Raw genomic sequence first — 24,183 nt, 5'->3', positions numbered from 1 at the left:
TAAGGGAAAAGTTGTTGGATAAAAGTACAGTATCCTTCATCTAAGATTCTCAGAGCTCTTTACAGTCATAGAAAACCATTAGACTAATGACGGAAAAATGAAGGCATGGGAAATGATAGCATGGACAAGAGTGTGTTCCTGTTAAATATCACAGGTGAAAAATGCAATACCTAAATGTTCTTATTGTATTATATAGAAGATCTTTGTTTTACCCTCTGATGCTTATGGAACAACTAGCATTGCAGCAAACAACCTGTGTAAAGCCAGGACCATACTAGTCAGAAACAGTACACCTCAGTGCAGAAAACTGCAGATCTAAGAAGCAACAGCCCCAGAGGCAGCATTCCCTACTATGTTTGTAGAAACTTGGGATTCAAAAGTATAATTGCAGACTTTTCAAATAAAGCTGTTTCCTACTAAAAGCATAACTTTTAGTCCACCAGTAACACCTATGACTATTCTCTGAATAAAAATGTTAAACTGCTTTAGCCTGGCTTATTTTAAAACTTTTTAATGTTTTGTTTGTTCTACTCCTGGTATTACCCAAAAGCTTCAGTCATTCAATAACCAATATATAAAATATGTCAATTTACACTCAGTTTATAAACTGTAATTCACATACAGGCAGCTCTGAATGAGGGCAAAAAATCAAAATGCAGAATTTTCCTATCAGGTATTTTTCTGTATGTAGTTGGGCAATTTCTATTTTCTGTTTTCTTTTTTACTAAAGTTCTAGAATTTTACATACAGTATTACACTATAGAACTGTCTGAATGCAGCTGAGCAAGTTCAGTAATCGCTTGTTTTCATCTAACTGGAAAATCACATTGGTATCACTTTTAGTAGGCACTTGTTTATTGCTTTAACTTACTGTGAAAAAAAACACCAATGTAGCTAATGTTTCCTCTTTGTTAGCATCGGTCCCTAATGCACCCAATTCTCATTTGCTTACTAGCAAAAGATTTCACCTTTGTCAGCACTGCATGGCCCATACTATTGTGAAAAAGCAAACTGCAATCTATTCAGACTCCTGCAGAATCAGCAAAGCATTGGGCTAATTTCTCCTGCTTGTGATTCTCAGCTATCTGGCACATACCCTTACTTTGGAACAGGGACTGTTTTCACCCATGCTAGTATGGGCTCTCTGCTGCTTAACCCTTCATTTCAGCTGTTCTCCTGAAGGCAATTTCAGCATGCAAAGGAATCAATAATGACCAGCTGTTTCCTTTTAGTCATCACTGTACTGCTTCCAGCTTTGGGCTTCCCAGTATAAATAAAAAAAAATTTTAAAAAAAGTGTTGACATACTGGAATGAGTCTGTTGGAAGATGACCAAGACAACAAGTCAACTAAAGCACATGACAATGACAAAAAGTTGTAAGAAACTGTCTTGCTGAACAAGCCAGTATGTCAAGATGTGGAGGAGAGAAGAATCTGGAACAGGGGATCTTAATACTATCTTCAACTACTTCATAAACATGTAACGAGAAACCAGAGCCAGACTCTTCTGGAAGAGGTATAGAAAAAATAATAGCAAAGACAAGGTTGCAACAGGGAAATTCTGATAAGATAGAAGTATTTTTTGTCGTGTTTTTGTTTTGTGTAGATGTGTGTGTGAAAGCAACTAAACACTGGAACAAGTTGCAAGAAACAAGGCAAATTGTGATTTCTCCATGATTTTAGAAGTTCAGAACTTGACTGGATGAAGTCTGGAGCAGCCTAATTTAGGTCAGATCTTCTTTGAGCAGGGATGCTGTTGGATACCTTCCGAGGTTCCTTTTCATGATACTTCTTTCTATAATTCTCTGATTCTAATTTAAAGAAATAACTGAGACTAACAAGAGATAGCTTCTTGTACTCCATTTCTTATGAACTGCCCTTGAAATGAGAAATCAAATTACAGGAGAAAACTGTCTTATCTTGGGTGAAGGCATCACAAAGATGTTATTTTTTTTCCAGTCATAAAGACAGAAATAATGATTTATAGTCTTTTGAACAGAAGATGAGAAGTTAAAGTACTTAAATGTGAAATTCTCTGGCATCTGCAAACGATGCTGAAGAAGAGGCCTACAGCCAAAAGGATATTTTTATACTGTGTTAATAAATTAGTCCAGACTGTTTATAGGTCAAATCTCTAAACATTATTCATCTGCTAATTTTACTGAGAGTGCTTGTCAACTCCTTGTTTCAGTTTTCAGTTAGCCCCTTGCTTAGCAAAACTGAGTACTAGATCAAGTCTACTAAATAGCGCTCAAGGCAAAGGCCGTCCACTCTGTGGGAAGATTAATTTCCACAGAAAGCTGCCTTCCTCACTATCGAAGACTGACACTCAAGTTACCACATTTGTTTCAAAGGTCCTGCCATGAACAAGTGTCAAAGAACTAGAGCTATATGTCTTCCTCTGCTGATAGTGCTGTTTCAAGTACCACAACAAATACAGCCAACAGTTGCTGGTTTTCCCTAGCTGAAATCTTGTTTGATATATTGAAGGAAACAAACAAACAAACAATTCCTTTTCCTTCCTATCCCCCTTTCCTTCAGATACCTCATCCCACATATTAGCTAAGTAAACCCTGGCCTTATATTTATGTTTCAAACATTTACACAGAATTTGAAAAGGTTAGGAATAAATTTATGTGCAGTAGTGTCAGCAAACACTAAACTATTTCACTAGAGATTCCTGTAGCTAAAGAGAGAATTCAGGGAGAGACGAGTTCCTTGTCTTTCACATCCTGTATAATGGGATTTAAGATGTGTAGTCCAAAACCCAAAACTTTATTGGCTAAGATGAATTTAAACTAGTAAAACTACTTCTAATTTGAAAACTTAAGGGGAAGATATTGTATATTCTTCTTGATGTCTAACAATGTTTATCAAATACTGTAAGTACGGTAAAAACTAATAAGCTGAAAACAGAACAATTATCCAATTTTCATCTGTCATTCTTAGATCTCGTGTCAGTTTCATAACTTTATTCAGTCTACTGTTTTCTGTTAGCTTTATTATCTTTTCATCAACAGAATGGTTTCTTTATGTTGATGTTTTAAGTTACTGTTTGAGTATAGTTACTAAACTAACAGCTGTTGCATACGTACTGTTTGGTATTACCAAAAGGGAATGCGTCAACTGTGCCATCAAATATGGATTTTACAAAAAGCTTGCAAGAGGAGCAACATGAATGTAAGTTTCCTGCTTGGGTTTTTGTGTTGTTCTGTTTTTCACTTGGATAGTTAAATTCACTGTCTTGTCTTACTCCATCTATGATTAATACTAGCATATGCAAGACATAACAGCACCACTGTATAACTAAATACAGTTTATAACAGTTAATTACAATGTGTGTGTTGAAACAGTTACATGTAAAACTACATTTATATACAAAAGCATATGTGAAAAAATATGAAGGTACATCAAAATAAATGATATAATATCCAGTAGGTGAGATTCACTCCAGTCAGCAATGCAGCATAAACTTATGAGACACTCCATGAGTTATGTAGGTCTTCAAAACAGATCCTAAAGTGTAAGTGAAAGCAGAAACTAATTTCATCTCACTAGGAATAACTGGGCTAGAGGAAGCACAGTTTCTGGTTCGTTGATCTAGCAGTCCTCCTACATCTTAACTCGATATCACTTCTTGTCTCCTCCAGCCATTCAAACTATGAGGCACTGCATCTCATGGTTCTTGAGTTTAAAATGTAAAATACAGAGTAAAGAACATGTTTTAAGTCTGTCATAGCAGGCATTTGTTCTTGCATTTGTTCTTGCTTGCAATACATTTGCATCATATCTCTATGAAATTACAAATTTATATCTAATATGTATTTACCTATATAGTATAACTCCTGGAACATGACTTACATGTTGCATTGAAACTTTGTCCGTTAACACTAAAAATACTGTTTTGAAGTATGGAACTTCACCAAGTGAAGGCTTATATCCAAGAAGCCAACATAAATTCAATGGCTAATAATTATGACTCTCTCAGCAATGAACTAATTCTCCAGACAGTGAGTTTAGTCCACCCAGAGTTTTAGCTACTACAATTAAATACAGTACAAAGAGGAGATTCACTACACAGGGCAAATGATTCTACTACTGCTTACAAGAAAAACAAAGTAAGCTGGTAGAAGTGTGAAATTCCTAGTTTAAACAATTCAGTTTAGTGTATACAAACACGGTAATCCAAAAGTCCAGCAACATTTACAAACAACGTGGTCAGAACATGGCTTCTTGATGCATACTAAAATGCCTAAATAAGTATCCAGAATGTTAAATGTGTTTTCACCAGACTTATTAACTCAGGATTATCTAAGCTTCCTAATTAAGGAAGAAACTGAATTTCACATCTTATTTAAATATTCAAAGCTACTTACCATTTCTGCAGATTGAAAATTAAGCACTGAACATTTTTTAGACATATACTAAGAGTATTTATGAAACAATACAATTGCATTTAACAGTTCATTTCTCAGAAGTTTAAAATCATAGAACCACTAAGGTTGGAAAAGACCACTAAGAATATCTACCTAGTCCAGCCATCAACCCATCACCATTATGCCCATTAAACCATATCCCTCAGTGCAACATCTAATCTTTTCTTGAAAATCTCTAGGGACGGTGACTCCACCACCTTATTGGCAGAATGTTCCAATACCTTACCACCCTTTCTGAGAAAGAAATTTCTCCTGACATTCAACATGAACCTCCCCTGACGCAACTTAAGGCCGTTACCTCTCATCCTATCGCTAGCTACCTGGGAAAAGAGGCCAAACTTCACCTCACTTTAATGGCATTAGTAGAAGGAATGCAGACAAAATCATCCATGCTCCAAAACTTCTCAATTTATAAGTGAAATCAATATATACTTGGACTTTAAAAGGTATCGATTTTTATGTCCTTGCAAGTAATATTCTGGCTATTTTGTGTAAAAATTGTTTAATTCCTATCAAAAGTCTACAGATCCATACATGTTCAACATTTCTACATTCAGAATTGCAATGAAAACATAGAAACATAAGGATTCATATGGCAATCCTCACTCACTGACAGAAACAGGGAGCACCCCTTCTTTGTTATTAGCTATAACATAATTGCTTTTTACATTGTCTAATAGTGATAGGACAAGGGGGAATGGCTTTAAAGTAAAAGACAGGAGATTTAGGTTAGATGTTAGGAAGAAATTCTTTACTCAGAGAGCCATGAGACACTGGCACAGGCTGCCCAGAGAAGCTGTGGGTGCCTCATCTCTGGAAACAAGGCCAGGTAGGACCTGGCCCTGGGGAGCTTGATCTGCTTGATGGCAGCCCTGCCTATGGCAGGGGGTTGGAACTGGGTGGGCTTTGAAGCCCCTTTCTACCTAAGCCATTCTATGACTCTGTGAATGTTTAAGCAGTGCTGTACTTTCTCAGCACGTTGCCAGACTGGGTGCAGTCAAAGCAGCTCCAGGAGTGTTTGGGATGATGCTTGGGGGTTAGGAAGAGCAGCTGCCTGTTGGCAATCAGGCATGATTCACATAACAGGCCGTATGCTTCACACGCAAAACATGTGGTTTGTAAAAGCAGATGCAACTACCAAGTGCCAGCATATTAATTAATTATCACATACTTCCTTTTATGTCTAGCCACTAGAGAAGGTTGCGGGGTGACCTCATTGCAGCCTTTCAATACCTGAAGGGAACTTACTCCTGGGAGGGGAGTAAACTCTTCGAAATGGCTGATAATAGCAGGACACGGGGAAATAGTTTTAAGTTAAAAGAAGGAAGATTTAGGTTGGATGTTAGGGGGAAGTTCTTCACTAGGAGAGCGGTTAGGCCCTGGAACAGGCTGCCCAGGGAGGTTGTGGATGCCCCGTCCTTGGAGGTGTTCAAGGCCAGGTTGGATGGGGCCCTGGGCAACCTGATCTAGTAAAGGTGTATGTTTGGTGGCCCTGCCAGGCAGGGGGGTTGGAACTGCATGATCCTTGAGGTCCCTTCCAACCCGGGTCATTCTGTCATTCTGTGTTTTTCAGTATTACAGTAATTATTCACAGCGTGCTCAGTGCCCCGGGTGTTTTATGACAGATAGGCCTATCCTCAGAGGGAACACCCAAACATGCAGTGCCTGGGGCAGCTCAGACACAGTAATGAAGCACCACATTGCCCGTGTCCCTGCGGCCTAGCGCCTAGTACCCACGGGCGGCCCGGTGAGACAGCCAGCACCATGGCAACCACCGGGTCGCTAGAGGCGGGCCCTGCGGCGGGGAGAGGCCGCTGGTGCTTAGAGCGCATGCGCGGCGCCGCTTCTTCCCCTCCCCCCTCCATCCCAGCATCTCCGGGAACAGAGGGATGCTCAAGTCGGGCGCATGCGCAAAGCGCACTCGGAGGAATCCAGCCGGCTGCGCATGCGCCTCACATCCCCCCCTCCTCCTCTCCGCGTGGGTGTGTGCCGGCGGAGTGGGTAGGGGGGCTGAATGGAAACCGGAAGCGGAAGTTCGGCGCGGCAGTAAACCGCTTTTCTCTCCTATTCGGCAGCTCCTCCCGGGCTGCTTCGCTCCCGCTGTGCCGGGCCTCAACCGTTCCAACCGCTGCCGGCCCCGCTGCCCCGCCCCGCCCGTCACGGGAGGGGCTCCTGCCCGCCGAGCCGCCGCCGCCCTCGCTCCCTGGAGGCGCTGCCGGCCCCTCGTCACCTCGTCACCTCGCCCGCCACGATGTCCGACAAGGAATTCATGTGGGCCCTTAAAAATGGGGACTTGGATGAGGTGAAGGACTACGTGGCCAAGGTTAGGAAGTCGGGCGCTCAGGAGGGAGGGATGTGCTGGGGGCCATGGGCTGATCGCTGGGCGAAGGGAGACCGGGAGCCGCCGCCCGACTGAGCACGGGTGGAGCGGCAGCGCTGCGTTGTGCCGGAGCTCAGACAGCGGGACGTGCTTCCCCTCCCCCCGGCGGCCCGTTGCTTCCTGGGTTTCCTCCTTCTTGCTCCGCAGCCTTAGTGCCCTCCGGCCCCGCCAGCCGGCTGCGTGTGGCTGCCTGGCTCCGCAGCTCGTGTCCCAGTCCTGCCTCGTTTGGTTTCGTGTGTATGCATGTGTGCGGCCTCGGTTTGGTTACCCTGCCTCAGGGCTCATCCTTAATAGGGTGATGCTAAGCTACCAGGTGTGCTGAGGCTTAGTTCATTAACCTTCTGTCAAGTGGCTTGAGATCCAGTTAGAGCAAGCGCTACGGGAATAGTAGGCACATATGTAATGGCTGAAAAAAAAAAGATCTGCAGACACGTTATTTGGAAGCTGGATTCTGACCTCGTTTGCCTTCAGTTGCCAGTGAATTTTGTAGGAAAGGTCCCAGTACAAAAAGACAAGATAGTGCTTTGGAGGGCCTTTAGTTAGGTGTATGTTTGGTGGCCCTGCTAGGCAGGGGGGTTGGAACTACATGATCCTTGAGGTCCCTTCCAACCCGGGTCATTCTGTGATTCTGTGATAGTGCACAAGAAATATTATCTAGAAGCTGTTACATCATAGCAGACATTCCCAAAGCTCTTTGGCGTACATGTAATTTAACTGTAATTATTTAGATCTCTGAAAAACTTAATGACTGTCTTTGGCAACTTGATGCATGCTGACATACCTTCTGATGACTTAAGTTCTTCCTGCTCCACTTGTCAAGTTTCGTCCGGAGTTACCCAAACTTGTAGCACTCTTGGCAGAAAGAAATGTGTACAAGTACTTCCAGCTGCTTTAGTACAAAGTCCAGCAGCTTAGCTTCAATAGTCCTCTCTGACAATTTCAGCTAAGCTATTGGACTTTGCATCAAAGTAGCTGTATGTTCACATGCTCTGCTCTGTCTACAAAGTCCTAGAGGTAATAACCAGGAATAATATTATTCCACTTCAGCTATTTGTTAATAGCCTTGTATGTAACTATGCCTATGCAAACACTGACACTTCCTTGTTTTCTTCTCTTCTTCAATGGCCTCCACAGTGTTTCAGCTGGAGTCTTCTATTACTGCTACAGCTTTTACAAGAGTTACATATATATATCTACAGAAATTGCTGCACAGTTGTGTTTAACAGATTCTTGTGTAGCTGTTATTGGGGTGAAAAGTTTGCCAGTAGCCATTTTGAGTCCAGTTATATCTAGAAGATCACCGCAGTACTATTTAAAAAGATAATTATTTTTCATATTCTCACCCTTCCTGAAAGGTAGGGTATAGCTGGTACAACAGATGGATTTCTTTCATTGCTTTTCATCTGCTTCAATGCAAAGTCAAATACTTTGTTCATTCTGCTACTGCTTGAGCCATGCTGGTGAAGATCCTGTAGTGGAGAGGCTGAAGGACATTCTCAAATGGGGTAGAAACCTTAAAAAGAGAGATACTGTATAAAGTTACTATAATAAGAGAAGCATACGATTCTTGAATGATATTATGTTCCAGAATGGTTTCTAATGTAGAACGTGAATAAACCTCAGGAATTTGTTTGTGGTCTAATCTTGTTCATTCTCGCAATCCCACTTGCAAATAAGGCTTTTTATCTTCAACTGGTAAGTGTCTTTATTTGCCTGTAAAGCAAGAAGTAAATTGTTTTCTTTCGGTCCGTTATGTTTGCCTGACAGGTGGGCTAGTAAACTTTTAGTCTGGTTTCCTGAAGAAACAAAGCTTATAAGAGCTTATAAGTTTTGGCTGACCTCTTCCTTATTAATGGTTTGTTAATCTGTTTTGACCAATTTCTGATCAGTTACAGAGGAGCAAGTGTTTCCAAAGGTATCGGTGGGTTTTGTGAGACTAAATGAAGGAGCAGGAGGCAAAGTGTGCAAGAGTGAGCTTACATTTTACTAGTCAAAAGAAAACGTTCATTGAGGAAGGGCAAGAAATCTCCAGAATCCTCTGATGGTAGGGAAAGCCTCAGTTAGTATTTTACCCTCTCAGTTCTTAAATTAATGAATTATGTGAGGACAAATATGACGTGTTATGTGCAGTTCTCAGAAAAATACTTTCTCCAGTTTCCATGTTCTCTTATGACTGCCTAATGCATGACTGTCTTTATGATGTAATGTTCTGGAATTTTACTGAGTTACAAAGTTTTTACTGGTAAGAATTTCTTCTCCATGCAATGTAAAAAGCAATATTAAATATCTTAGTTTGCATCTTCCTGAAATTCTAACTTTATCTAATTTTTTTGGGGCAATTTTTCATGTCCAGCTTCTTTCTTTTTTGCTTTTCTATAGTTCTTGTTCTAGTATTAGTTTCTCAGTAGTTGAATTGGCACAACAGCTTACGATCTTGTGGCTTGTTGCCACTTGCATCATAAAGTCCTTCATCTTTGATTTTGTGTAATATGAGTGTTAGATCCTGAAATATTAACCAAATGACCTGAGTGTTTTAAAAATAAAAGTATGAATGGATATCATCAATGAGTCTGGAAGAGTTCAACCCTTCATAATGAGTTAATGCCTTTTTATTTTCCACTTGTGTGCTTTAAGCTATGGGTAATATTGTCTTTGGAATCATTAGCATCTTCTATTTCACTTAAAAATTGTTAAGAACATACTGAGAAGATTGCTTAATGGATGTCAGAATTCAAACATCAGGTGAAACATGATGTATAATGTGAAAAACATACTTTTCAATGGCCATGGTTTGTTCTCTTTACATAGAGAAAGTTTCTGCCAGTTTAGCATATGAGTGAAGCATACAGAGGCAGAAGGAAGTGTCTCAATTTGTATTATCATTTTTTTCTGTGTAAAGAGATATTGTATTCTAAAGATTCTGTCTTCAGAAACTGTATCTTCCTTAAAAACAGTAGTTCTGAGGGATGGCAATGAAACAGGCTTTGCCACCTAATGTTGCTTTGTTGCTTTGCAAAGGAGTTTTCAGTGCTGCCAATCTGTGCTTTTGGAAGACACAGCTGGCTTCTACTTGATACAAATGTGAAAAACTATTTGCGTCATTTGAGTAATCCTGAAAGGCTTCTTTCTTTTCAATAAGAAACATCTTCTTAGTCTCTACCTTTCTAGACTTGTAGTCTTGTAAATACTTAGTGGTAAATGTTAATTTCTACAGATATACTGCAATTAGTGTGTTAAGCTAGCTGTTAAGTACAGTGTCATCTGTTTTTACTATGACTAGGTTAAAAAGTAGCTTTTACTGTTTGCTTTCTTTGATATATTCCTTTTTAATATAACCAGCATATGCTGACTTGAGGGGTATCTTTGCAGGGTTGGGATTGAAGGAATTCTGCACTCTTCCCACATACATCCACTCAAATGTTTAAAATTCCACAAGAAAGCAGAAGCTTTCATAGGAACAGATGAATCAAGTGTGCATTCAGATGTGTGAGGAGTACCCACGCAGATTAGAGAAATTTGCTTCCTTCAAGGGAGGAAACAGGGGGCTTAAAAAGTACTAGTTAGAAGATCAGGCTATATTAAGCCCACAGAACTTCTTAACATGAGTGGCATTTGTGCTTTTCCCTTTATCCTCCTTTCCTCTGTGGAATGACAAGTTATATAACTGTTTAACACGACTTCTCTATCAACGTGCAAGTTTTCCAGTTAGCAGCTAAGCAGAATTTCTTCTGTTCAGTCACTAGGGAACAAAGATTTTGGCAAGATAAACCTGGATTTGTAAGAAAGAAGCTACAATAAATGTTTTCCTGGTGTAATTTAGTCTTCAGTGGCTTAACTGAGAATTTCTCACTTCATGAGCTGTTCTAATCCCCTACATTGTTGCTTCTTATTAGTAGCACTGCTTACAGATATATCTGACATATCAACTACTGTAATACTATAAGAAGATAGGGCAGTCTACCAAACTGAAAGTACTGTATTCTTTCCAGTGGACTGTAAAGCTGAAGTAACGTTAGGCCAGAAGTGGTATGTGTTTAGAAAAACAGATATGCTGTGCTTGCTTACTGGGAGTTCCTGTTGGGCAGAGGGGAGTCTTTGTTTTAACTTCCTGAAGAATAGAGAAAAGAAAACAAAAAAAATCTGGAAGGACTGTTAGTAATTCAGGTGGAAAATGGAGCAATGTCCTTCCAAAACTGTGATACTATATGAAGTCTTGCACTTTGGGATATAATGATATTTGAATGGATGTGACTTGACAAGTCAAGTTTGCTACTGCAAAACTAATTGGGGAGACTAAAGCAATAAGCGTGATTTAGAAATAGGTTTTCGTGGAAAGCACAGCAGTGAGATCGGTGAGTGTTCAAGTCTGTTGTGGAAAGGCAAAGAAGAGACTTCAATATGTCTAGGAGAGCAGGTAGATATAAAAAGCTTTAACTTTTTTGAGAGTAGCTTCTATTCTTTTGAGTGTTGATTGGAATAATTTGTTACTTCCAGAGCAACAAACTAAATGAAAGTGTATTGTATGCGGGTGGAATATATGAGTTGGAAGCTAATCACATTCTGAATACGCTGAAATCTACCTTAGCTCAGCATGGTGAATGCTGAAGTTCACTTTGTTATTATGCCTGTATTGATACCTGGTTTGCCTCTCCTATGGAAGTGGTTACTTTGCTTTTAAGTGACGAGGTCTTGAAGGCCTGCTGGATTACAGTGTGGTGTAAAGGAACCAGGCAGTTTTGCAGGGACTCATCTGGACTAACACTGGAGTTGTTGGTCTGAGGGTATTTCTAGTGGAGCTGCTCAGGCTCCTCTGCCTTGTGGTTCCCCAGTGTTCAGCTATTACTTGCACTACATGAGTTGGTTTTTTTTCCTGTATGTAGACTGTTCCAGGCCTCCTGTTGTTTTTCTTGTAGTTACTCAAGTGTGTTGGAATGTGGTTGCTTAAGATAGTGTAATTAAGCAGTAAAACTAACCTGAAAATTGATATTTAATTTGTTCTGTCAATTTGAGTGTGTTAATCTAAATATTTCTTCTGTGGAATCATGCGGTTGCTTGCTACTGAATACCTATGGAGAGCTGAAAGAGAGGCTGTTAAGAAGTTATATAGTCATGAGGGAGTTGTTCTTAGCTGAAACACTGAGAATGTACAAGAACATTTTTCTAAAGTATACAGTGTCTGGTACAATGCGATATATGGGGTCAATGGAAAGTGCCCCTTCGATGTGGCTGATTAGTTTCTCCAGTGTGATTTAAAATGGTCTGAAAACATGAGCTCTTCTTTCCTGTGTGTCATTAGTTTGTGCATCAGTTCTTTTAGTACGTTTAGAAGAATATAATGGACCAACTAACCCATGTGGTGCAAAGAGGGCCTGTTTGAAGCTGTGTGGTGGCCTTGGGTTGCACTGACTGTGATTGAACTAGTTACTTCTGAATTGTCTAGTTCTTGTTTAGGGGGTATGTGTTGACTTTTACTGTTTGTACATAGTGAACAGAGTTCTGAAGAACTTGCAGTAAGGTACGTGAAGCATAACAGTGGATTTATTTATTTATTTATTTATTTGTTTGTTTGTTTATTTATTTTCCCTGAAGCTATATGTGCTGCCTCCACTGAATCCCATCAATTGAGATAACACTAAAAGGGAAAAAAAAAAAATAGGATAAATGCCAATAAAATCACCCTGACTTAACATAGAGTGGATCAGCCTGGGGAAAACAGAGTCTGTTAAACTGTAATCCTGATGTTGAAGTGGAATTACAGAATCACAGAATTGTAGGGGTTGGAAGGGACCTCTAGAGATCATCGAGTCCAGTCTCCCTGCTAAATTAGGTTCCCTACAGCAGGTTGCACAGGTAGGTGTCTAAGTGGGACTTGAATATCTCCAGAGAAGGAGACTCCACAACCTCCCTGGGCAGCCTGTTGCAGTGCTCCGTCACCCTCACCGTAAGGAAGTTATTGCACACATTTGTGCGGAACGTCCTATGCTCCAGCTTATGTCCATTTTCCCCTTGTCCTGTCTCCACATACCGCTGAAAAGGGTCTGTCCTTGCCACTATGGCCCCCACACGTCAGATATTTATAAACCTTGATTAGATCCCCTCTCAGCTGTCTTTTCTCAAGGCTAAACAGACCCAGTTTGCTTAGCCTTTCTTTATAGGGGAGATGCTCCAGGCCCTTCACCATCTTTGTGGCCCTCTGCTGGACTCTTTCCAGGAGATCTCTGTCTTTTTTGTACTGGGGCACTCATGGCTTGCTGGCTGGATGGGCATCTCAGAATCCTTGGATCTATCAATTTCCTACCCGAATTAAAATATTAAACTCTATTTATTTCTCTTCTGGCTGTTGTTATACTGATGTACCTAATTGCTGTTTGAATGCATGTAATTGCTGTTTGGGGGGGAAAAAAAAGTGTGATCATACCCAGTTTTGAATACCATTGAATCAATTTGAACTTTTGTTGCTGAAAGCTTTGCTAATATATTCGATTCCATAAATGAGAAGAAAAAAACTATTATTGCTGTGGATAAATCCTGTTTTGTCTGAGTCTTTAGTTTATATGTCCCTAGCTATGGAGCTGTAAATTAGGAATGTGTTATGAATGACCATCACAGAACTCTAGGTGTGGGGGAAAATACTGGTAGTACTGCTTCTTTTCTTCCTAGCCTTCCTCATTCTATACACACTTCTCTTTCTTGTATCCTTTTTGCTTTGTTAAATCCATGTTTGTTTTTTTTTTTAATCTAAGCTCTTACATTTTGTTTTGGATGTTTACTGTTGATTTCAACAGGAGTTTATATGGAAGATGAGCTAAGCTTCCTTGAAATGCAAAGTTCTGTGGTGGTCCACATCGGGAGACATTGGTGACAAGTTGTGTTAGTTGTGAATGTTGACTGGATATTATTGGAGTTGGTGAGTCACAAAGGCCACATAAGTAAAAATACGAAATGAGTTGGTCTTGTAGCACTATCAAAATGCACAAGTACGGACTTACAACATGAAGGTCAAGTAGCTTTCTCATACTTAAGGAGAATGTAGTGGACTCGGAAATACAGACTTCGCAAGTCCGTAATTTTTATGAGAATAAAAGGCATTGTAAAGATGCATCTGAAAGGTCGGAGGAGGAGGTGGAGAGAAGATAAAGAAAGCCTGTGGATGTGTTGTATTTTATTACTTCAATCACATATTCATTTTCATACATGTCCCTGTGTTCTTAATGTTTTTTCTCTGGTTTTATGTTTATGCTCGTATGAGCTTTTGGGGAAGCATCCAGACGAAAATGTGATCAAAGTTACTGCTTTTACCTAATTTGCGCACTTCCAAAACTCAAGGTTTGTGTAAGTTGTTCTTAATTTTTCTTTTTTTCCCTAAGATTATCTTCATCTGAGATAATGCTTTTTTTATATACCCACACTTCTCTATGAAAAGGATTAGTTGTTGTTTGAGTAGGAAGATCTCTTGTTACGAAGACAAAAGCATTAACTGGAATTAAGTGCCAATAATTGACCAGCCTGTTGCATAACAGTTGTTTTTCTTAGGAGTTGCAGTTTCGGCAGTTTTAAACTGGTGGGTGTTTTTCTGCTTTAGCTTGTTGTGAGGAGAGGCAGGTACAGATTATCATGGCTGATATTTTCCTGGGTGCTGGTGATGCTCTTTTCTTTTTGCAAGTTAATGCTGAAGCCTGTGTTGATTGCAACCACCAGTGGTGAATTCTTCAGTCATATGCTAGAGGGCGAGAGGAAGTATTGTTTTCCTTCCAGTGTTTAAGAGACTAGTATGTGCAGTGCTCTCTCATTCAGTGAAGGTCTGTAGCTCTCGGCCTAGAAAAGTAATCAATGTAAACGAGTCCTGTTGACTAAGATACAGTACTTGTTGTAATGTTGACTGGAAGCAAATTGTGTGATTTCTTGTTGGCTTGTTGTTGTTGTTGAAAAAGAAATTATATAACTCGGTGTTGTCCTGAAACCAGTTGAAATCCTGATAAGGTAGAGGAGGAAGAGAATGAGAATCACAATCTTGTAAATTCGGTATCATAATACATGTACGCATGAGCATGGCTTTAAAGCATACTGGGGGACTTGAATGTTAGTGCTTTTTGGCACTTCAGCTGCTTTTATGCTCTTAGTGTTTTTCTATAGTGTTTTGTGCACGGTGTAGTTCTGAAGTTCTGTGCAGGTACACAGCACACCAAGAGTCATTGCATTTCTCTATTGAAAAGAATTTTGTGGCTTTCTTTCTGCAACAAGAATTATGGTACTGTCTAGGCTTTTCTCTTTGCTTATATACACGTTTGTTGCTTTCTTCAGTGGTTACGGGCCAAAAGGGAAATGGTGAAATCATTTTATTTAGCCTTCAGCTACACTTTGAAAATCAAATAGAGTAATTGCACGCAGTGGCTAATAAGCTGAACAGAGAAGAACATCAGTAGAAAGGTATTCTGGAGGCTTGCCTGTCATACTCCCAGCCAAAGCTCAAAGAATATTCTAATGTGTATCTAATTATGGAGACAGTTTATGAAGTAGAATTGTGTGCTTAAAGTTTCTTATGAACTAAAATAGTCTTGATACTTATTGCTGAATTACTTTGCTCGAAATTCAGTCATTTATGAACTTTCTTTTAAACGTGCTTATGGCCTGTAAATTAGTGATCAGTGCAAAAGAGGGAAGATGAGCTGGAAGGCCATTTGAGACAAAAGATAGAGCTGTCCATAGAACAGTTATCATCAGCATATCTATTCTAAACGGATTTGCTGATGATTCTATGAATATAAATCCTGTAGGCAGTATCTGTTTAAAAAAAGGTATTCAAAAATACTTCCAGTTCTTAATTCAGAACCTTATATAATTATTATAATACTTACATAAAATAAATAATAAAAATAAAACTTATATAATTATAATAATATTTCTTTTGCTTGGCTAAAGTGCAGCTTAAATTTTATAGGTGGCTCATCTAAATTAAAAGAGTATCGGTATTGGTGTGTTTAAATAGAAATGTTGCTATAAAGTTAAGTGCTGCACATAAGTGGTTTGGAAGGCCATTCCATGAATCTTAATGCATGATTCCTAAGCATGTACTGCCTGAAATGTAGCACTTATTTCTTGGATGTTTGTAATCATGTGTTTTACTTCCAGGGTATCTGCTTTTTCATGATTTTTATTTTATTTTGCTTTAGAGTGTCAGCAATAATGTACATAAGACTTGGAGCTTCTAGAAGTCATTAACACAGCTGGTATTATATGTTTTTTATATCTTTCTGTGTGATCAAAATGTGAACTCAAGGTGCAGAGAAAAAGGCCTTCTAATTTGGTACGAAAACTTATTTAGAAGTTAAATTTGATTGTTTTAGGGATTGATGGAACATTTCATTTTGCCTGGAATATGTTCCTTGTTTAGGTGCTAGAGAAGGAAGTCATGGTTTTGATGCAGGTTATAAAACCTGAATTCAGTTCTTCTTAAATTATAGCAGTAAATTCTGGAAGGTTTGCTCATTTCCCCATTTATACTGTCATATCTTTACAATGGAGTACAACTTCATCTTTCAGAACTCACATTAATTATCATGATTTGGTTTTTTTTTGGTAGTACTAGTAGTTTTTACACCACATAATACAAATATCAAGGTGACATCAGTTGAAACTGAAACTTAGTAGCTGACCTCTACTGTTCTTCTAGAAGGAAAATAGTCATTTCCTGTGCATTCTTTGGACAGCATGCACTGAGAATTTTAATACAGATGTTGACCGGTGCTTTTACAATAACTGAAAATATTTTCATTCAGAGCTAGCAACTAAGTAGAGATTGGGTTCTTGGTCTTCGTTTGTCTGCTTAACATCTGAAGCAATGGTCTAACAGTGGCAACTGCCCAAATTCTCCAATTAAACCCCTGGATGTTTTTATCCCCAACTTACTATTTTATCATAACACAAAACTGGAAGGAAGGAGATGCAGCACATAAAGTGTATTTTTTTCTATCTGCTTTCAGAATTCCATGACTAAATGATCTCATGTATAAAGTGTGAGTTTGTATTAAAGTACCTAAATGGGTATTTTGTAGGAGACTGGTCTGATTTGGTGGTATTCTTTGTTAATATGCTGATAGTACAGTAGTGAGTAACTACTGTGTGTTGTTCCTGTCTGCTGCTCAGCAATTACCTGCCCCCCCTTGAGGCCTGGAGTATTTTTCTGCTTGGTATACCCTTGAAGTGGTAAATCCTCTAAGTCAGATCAAAATGTAACAGTGTTAAAGCATAGGCTCTAGACAATCACTTCTGGAGGGCAATAAAAGAATCTTTTTAAGGCCGTCGCTGTGTTGTCTGTGAAAATGGACACTGCACCGTGCTCAGTGGATATGGTACTTAACGTATCTTGTTAAGAGTGAATATATTATGTCAGGTTAAGACGTGTAGTTTTACATTCTGGTTATGATTCCTAAAGAATTAAACAGTTGTAATTTTTGTGGTTGTGCTCCTGTGTTCAAAGTCAAGCGTGACAGACAAGCCCTGATGCTGTAACTAAAGATTTTAACTTCATTTCCAAATTCTAAACATTTTTCAGTGCAAAAAAGCTTATAATGGGTATCTGATCGCTGACGGTTCAAGTCTGTGATCTTAAATCTGTAGTTCTTGTGGCCAGCAGGGAGAGTTAGGTGACCATCCCCCCTCTACTTGGCTCTTGTGAGGCCCCATCTGCAGTACTGCATCCAGGCCTGGGGCCCCCAGTACAGGAAGGACATGGAGCTCTTGGGGCGGGTCCAAAGGGGGACCACTAGAATGATCAGAGGGTTGGAGCACCTCTCCTATGAGGAAAGGTTGAGGGCACTGGGCTTGCTTAGCTTGGAGAGGAGATGGGGAGACCTCATTGTGACCTTCCAGTATTTGAAGGGAGAACAGGAGGGAGAATGGCTGCTTACAAGGGTGGATAGTGATAGGACAAGGGGGAATAGTTTGAAACAGAGACAGGAGAGGTTTAGGTTAGATATTAGGAGGAAGTTTTTCACTCCGAGGGTGGTGCACACTGGAATAGGTTGCCCAAGGAGGTTGTGAGAGCTGTTGCCTAAATAAAAGGTGAGTACTTTTGGGCAAAGCTTTTTAAAAGTAATTCATGAGAACTTAAGTGAAGATACAGATCTGGCCCCTACGTTGCTGTTTCATTACTTAATGATGCAGCGTGAGCGGTTTCTGCTGTTTCTCACTGAAATCTTAAATAGTAAAGAGTTTGGGGGAGTGTAACTACTTCCAGTGATGCAAATAATTCATACATATTCAAAGCTGACATTGTAGCACAAGTTTCTAGAAACTCTTGCTTGAAAACATTAGGTTCATTTTTGCTTTATAGAGCTACTAATTTATCAGTTTTTTATTTCATAAAAACACTGTTAAAACAACTGAAACGCAGATGGCTCAGTCAGTTTCTGGAATTGTATTCCTTTGACTGAGGCAAAGAACTTCAGATTGCGTTTGAGTATAGTGGATATGCTAGAAACTTGTTTACCGTTAACAAATAAATCCTGGAAAAAAGGCTATCTAAATACCTTTTTGATTGGCTTTATAAAAAATAGGAGTAAGGATGACTATAAAAGCTTTTCACTGTATTTGAAATACCATATCAAAATAAGCAAAGTCAACAACAGGTTCATAATTCATTTCCTTAGCTTGTGTTGCAGTCAGTTGAGGCTTCTGTAAAGCAGAGGATCACGTATGCCAGTGAGAAAATAGATGGCATTTTTAAACATATTTAGTTCTACACGTGTCTGCTCTGCTTGTGTTTGCTACAAAATGTCTACTGAAGAAGACTCGTGGTATGATCAAAGCAGCTATCTCTTATGATAAACCAGTGAGCCTTCTAAAGGGAATGTTGTGCTGAAATTCTTTGCCCATTTTCAGCTTTTTAAATACTGAATCTCAGATGGATATTGCAGGCAAAGCTAGTTGGAAAGACTGATGTGAATTCAGAGCAACAGTGGAAACAGCTGGCTACTGATGTCTGCAGCATCTTCCACAGAGACCTGTGTATTGAAGAAGTTCCCTTGTCAACATCTGTTAAATTGATTTTGGCTTCTGATCAAGATTTCTTGGAGATGATTTTAATATTTGTGTATATCTGTGAGATGCAGAAGAAGGAAATAAAAGTCAGTTTGACTCAAATATTCTTCAAAGGGCATGGGGAAGAAAAAAGACATCTAGGAGAGAAATCATTGCTTTTCCACATGAGGAAATTTGTAGTAGTTATCAAAAATGTAACAATAGCAAAATGGCATTATTAAATATCTCATGTCACGCATACAAAGATAACCTTTAGAAAGGCTTTGCTAATGCAACTGCTTTCAGTCTTCAAACAGTGATAACAGATAAGAACTTCTAGGTCTTAAATTCTCCAAGTGGAAGCTACTGTCCCTCACAGTAATTGTAGGTCAGTTGTCCACAGACAACTGTGGTCTGTTCAGGCCCCAGCTGGAAAACTTCTAAAGCAAACAGCATTTGCTTCACCACTGAGGAGCAACAGCAATCTTTCTACTGCAGATTAAATGAGGTAGGGTTACATTTACTTGTTTTCAGTCCACTCCGTAAGTTATTTTTTAAACTGTGGGACATACATAACGAAGACCAGGATCCTGCACACAATTGTTTAGTTGCCATGGGAAACTACCTACTTGCAGTTACCATGAGTTGATTTCTTAGCCCTGACAGAAATTTATTGCTTTTTTTTATTTATTTTTTATTTTTTTATTTTTATCTGCTACAAAATCATAAACAATTTGCAAGTTACAAAACTTACTCTTTTTTTCTTCCCTTTTTCTCTTTGGACTTGACTCAACCTTTGAGCTGTCAGTTGCTTGAATGCTCTCCGTATTCTCATTTCCACTTCTGCTCTTAGGGTGAATATTGATGGGGGACAAGAGGGTTTCTTTTTTAATGAAATTTAAGAGAACATGAGACTTAATATTCTTGTTGAGTAGGATATATAAATTAATACTTCTTTAGGTCTTCTCTGTTGTCTTCTGGGTAGGTTCTGAATGCATCAAGTTGAGGATGTGTGGACTTGATCTTTTTATCTCTTCTAAGTCTTAGTTCTGCAATCCTTGAGTCATTGTATGTGATTTTTTTCTTCCTTCCTTTTACAGGGAAAGTGTATGAAAGTTTAAATAATGCTCCTTTTTGGCTTGTGTTATGAGGTGGTTATTTGATCTCTTTTCTTGTTCCTATAAATAAAAATTTCCAGATCTGTGAAAACAGTGGCTTGTTTATGCTAATCTGTTGTTTCAGTTAGCATCAGGCTTGTATTAGGGAAGTTGATGTGAGAATACAGCATCTGTAGCAATTTAAAACAAAGTTTGTTTTAGTAGTGGAGGCAGATAGGTAACTTCTCTGCTCTGGTCAGCAGAAACTGCTTCAGGCAAGTACTCTGTTTCAGTTACCATGACAAAAATCTCCAGAGAAAGTTATATAACAGGCTCCAGATATGAGACTCATTTGTTGTCACTATTAATTTAAGGTGTTTTGAGGCAGAAAGTCATTTTAATTTTAGTATTTGAAAACTAGGAACAAGTTTTTCTTGGGGGGGGGAGGGCGGCGAGTGTTAATCGGTGAATTAATTTTAAGAATGTGTCTATCGGTTGTCTCAAAGGATCTGTGAAAGTGTTTGTAGATCTTAGTTGAATGGGTTTATACCAGAGGGTCCCTTTCAACCTAAATTAATGCACGACCCTGTATATCACGAAATGAATGAAAACTGCTACCAAGTCAGTGCTGTTATTAAGACCCCAGGACTATTCTCCAACGGAAGAAACTGTTGAACCACCATACCATCTCCAAAGACTGGAATGTTGTGAATGCTGTACTGAAACATAAAGTGCAGAGTAGGTGAATAGTGTTTTATAGTGAGCTAAGATCTGGTGTTTTATAACGACGTCAAGTTTCTTGGATGCATTTTATAGCAGTATGTATTTTGGAACAATATATTGTCTACAAATCCAACTTAATGTCAGTGGAGTGTGAATCAGCTCATTGGCAGTCATTAGATAAGAACTAGAGTTAGAAAATGGAAAATATGGACCTCCTCTAGTGACCGATTAAATAAGATAAAAGCTTTCTCCAAGAGGTCACAGAAGGAATCTGATCTTCCTGTGTATAAACCCCAGGAATGTTTCAGTAGTGAGAAAACTGAGGTAGTAGCACTTGAGTTTTCAGCAGTAAACCTAAGCTTACTTAAAAGTTAAAAATACTAGACTTCTGTTTGAACTCAGCCTCCCATTTTAGTTCTGGTTGAGTCTGTAGAGGAAGTTACTTAAGAACAAGTGTAGGTGGAGCTTGAGTTCTGTTCTTAAGCAACTGATTAGTGGAAGAGCAATTAAGGAGATGCAAGCAATACAATTTACTTTCTATAATGGAAGATCAGACTCTGTTTTTTGGTGACTTTGAATATAGATGAGACAATACCGCATCCTTTCTGAAGTAAAGGAAGTTAAGATACTTCAGGGGCCTTTATTTGTATTCTGAGATGCACCCATGGCTATATAGAAACACTGAGTTGAAAGTGAATTCCATAGCTTGGAAACGCAAAGTATGGCTGTGGTCATGTATTTTGAAGAATCTGTAACAGCTCAATAGAAGGTGAGAACAAAATGGTCTACTAGAAGGAATGCAGGGATGTTGCACAAATGTACAGTGGTGGGGTAAAGATGTGAAAATCAAAGTTCAGCTGACATCGAAACTAGCAAGGAGTCTGAAGGGTATTAGAAAAGACTAGTATTTTTTTCTTTTTCTTTAAAAAAAAAAAAAAAAAGGCAAAGGAGGATGTGGACCAACTGTTTAGTGGGGCTGAAGGCCTAGTGGTAAATATGTAAAGGCCTTTTTTGCTTCTCTTCTTATTTGCAAGGCCTCTCAAAACCCATAGCCTATGTAGAGAGTCTATGGCAATGGAGTACTTTCGATATCATTGGAAGATGGAGTTAGGGAATGGCTTAGAAGCAAGCTGGATATACATCTGTACATGGGATGAAATGTGCAATGGATAAAAGGTGCTGAGGGACCTATCTGTTGTCTTTGTAAAGCTGTTTGTTGTCATCACTGATAGACTGTGGTGTCTGGGGAGACGAATGCTGTTGATGATTCTCAGAAAGTAAACATATCACTTGAAGAGCAGTGAGAAGGAAGGTGTGCAAAACTAAAGACTAGTCTGCTTAACTTCAGTCTCTGAAGGCTATGGAGCAAGTCTTCCTTCTTGTTTAGCAAGACCTTTGCTACAAGGGTACGGAGAGAGATCGTGTCAAGGTCTGTAATATGTGAACTAGGTAAGTGAACTGTAAGGTTGGTGGAAAATTGGCTGAACTATTGGACTCGAAAGGGTTGTGAACAGCAGCGTTACTTTTAAGTGGTGCTTATCTACCAGTGGTGTCCATTAGGAGTTAGTTTTAGTGGTACTACTTAATGCCTTTGTTATGTCCTTGGCAATGGAATGCCTTTTAACAGTCAGAACAATAGTTTAGAAAGCAATAAACCCATAAAACTGTACAAGCTGGGGAGTAATTAGTTAGGTTGGATCTTTTCAGAAAAGGACTTCAGGGTTCTGTTGGACATCAAACTGCAGGTAAGTTCACATTATTTTCTTATGTTGTTGAAGGTGAGCCACATACTAGCCTGCATTAGAAAGCAAGAAGCCAGCATATGTGGGAAAATGTGTTCTCTTCTCCCAGGCATTTCAAAGTCTGCATCTAAGTACTTTGTCTGATTCTTACTAGTTCAAGTAAGGTGTTGATGTACTGGAACTTGTCCAGAGGCAAGATCGTGCAGGAAGGTTTCATTGTCTTTCTATGCCAAGAATGGGTACAAAAAAAGTTGCATTTAGGTGTGCAATAAAGATGTAAGAGGCAACCATTCCAACTGGAATATGAAAAAAATAAGTATTTTTCCCCCTTTATGTAACTTAACTGTGAGGATGATCTAGGTCTGAAAAAGACTGCCTAGAGTTTGTGGAATTGTCAGTCTTCATAGATACGTGGGTCTCAGCTGTTCAGTGTCCTGAGGAACCTGATCTAATGGGGCCGATCTTGAGATGTTGGACTAGATAACCTCCAGAGTTGCCTTTCAGCCTTAAATAGTCTGTGATTCAATGAGTCTGTGATTCAGTGGGTCAGTAAACTCACAAGCATGTAGAATTGAACTGTTATATTTTTAGATTATTAGTCACATCTCAGGAAGTGTAGTGTTTGTATTTCCTCTTGCTACCTCAAGTATTTATGACCTGTGGTTGGGTATAGCATCTTATGTTTCTACTGTTTGAGCAAGTAGAATAAGGGCAGAAGTTTTCACTTATCATTAACTGATTGAAGAATAAAAGTATGTAGAAAGCGGGTTTTTTCCTTCAGTTGTTTTTGCATTATTGTCCTAAAAGTTGTTTTCAATCAAGGGGATGAGAAAGAGTGTGCTAGAAAGAGTTGTTTTGGGTTAAGTGAGCCACATAACTAAGAAGTGACAGCACTAAACAGTTGGAAAGGCTAACAGCACGCAACTGAAACATGAGTTAAATTCTAAATTTTGACATGTTCTTAAAATATGGCTATTTTCAGAATATAAATGGGATTATCATGATAACTTTTATTTTTGGAGTGTACTTAGGGGACATTTTTTTTAATTACTTTATTTAATAATAGCCTTTACTCACATGAATGAATCTTGAAGAAGTTATATTGGGGAATGAATGAAGGGATATGGACTGACTGAAACTTTCACAGGGAAAAAAAGGGAGAATTGGAGGAAGAGTAATACACAGCAGTTCTCTCCCCCAGCTCTCATTGCAAGAAAACAAGGTTGTCAGATAAACCCTGTTTGAGTATATATTAGTTTTATTGCTATGGGTTTTATTGTTTTCCTCCATTCTCCAGGTCAGTTTTGTACAAATTTGTTTTTCCTTCAGGCAAATGTCACTCTTACATGCTTTCAAAGCTCATGTTATCTATATTCCACTTAAAAATACAAAGCTTACTCTTTAGGCAATGGTTTAGATGTGGCTTGAGTTGCAAGGAAAGAAGTTTCATTCAGTGGATACCAGAGTAGGCTATTTTATGGCAAAATCTGGCTTTGGATTTTTTTCAACAATGTAAATTACTGCTTAATTGTACTGGTTTCACATTACAAGGTTAAAATTAAATGGGGACAACTGACAATGGTATTTTTAATTAGAACACTTCCGGGTTCAAAATATCGAAGTATAAGAAAGATTTGACTTTCCAGGTGGAGGAGATCACCTCCATCATTATTGGCTGTGTATCAGAGTTTACACAGCTATCCACAAGGAATTTTATTTAAAAGGCATCACATCAACTTAAAAAGCAGATGCTGTTTGGAAATTCACCTGTTTGTTTTCAAATGTTTG

At 38.9% G+C, this 24,183-nt stretch overlaps 1 protein-coding gene across 1 annotated transcript in view; it reads left to right on the top strand.

Annotated features, from left to right (window-relative positions):
* Positions 1-6,387: 6,387 nt before the first annotated feature.
* Positions 6,388-24,183, top strand: part of MTPN (myotrophin) — a 38,656-nt gene continuing 20,860 nt past the window's right edge. The window contains exon 1 of the mRNA XM_015866477.1: positions 6,388-6,758. Within this exon, the coding sequence (XP_015721963.1) occupies positions 6,687-6,758 (72 nt within the window). The 5' untranslated portion in view covers positions 6,388-6,686. The remainder of the gene's footprint in view (positions 6,759-24,183) is intronic.

Source organism: Coturnix japonica, chromosome 1 (assembly GCF_001577835.2).
Source record: "Coturnix japonica isolate 7356 chromosome 1, Coturnix japonica 2.1, whole genome shotgun sequence".
Lineage (NCBI taxonomy): Eukaryota > Metazoa > Chordata > Aves > Galliformes > Phasianidae > Coturnix > Coturnix japonica.
Note: the sequence above shows the minus strand (reverse complement) of the source record. Positions and strands in the feature narration are given on the sequence as shown.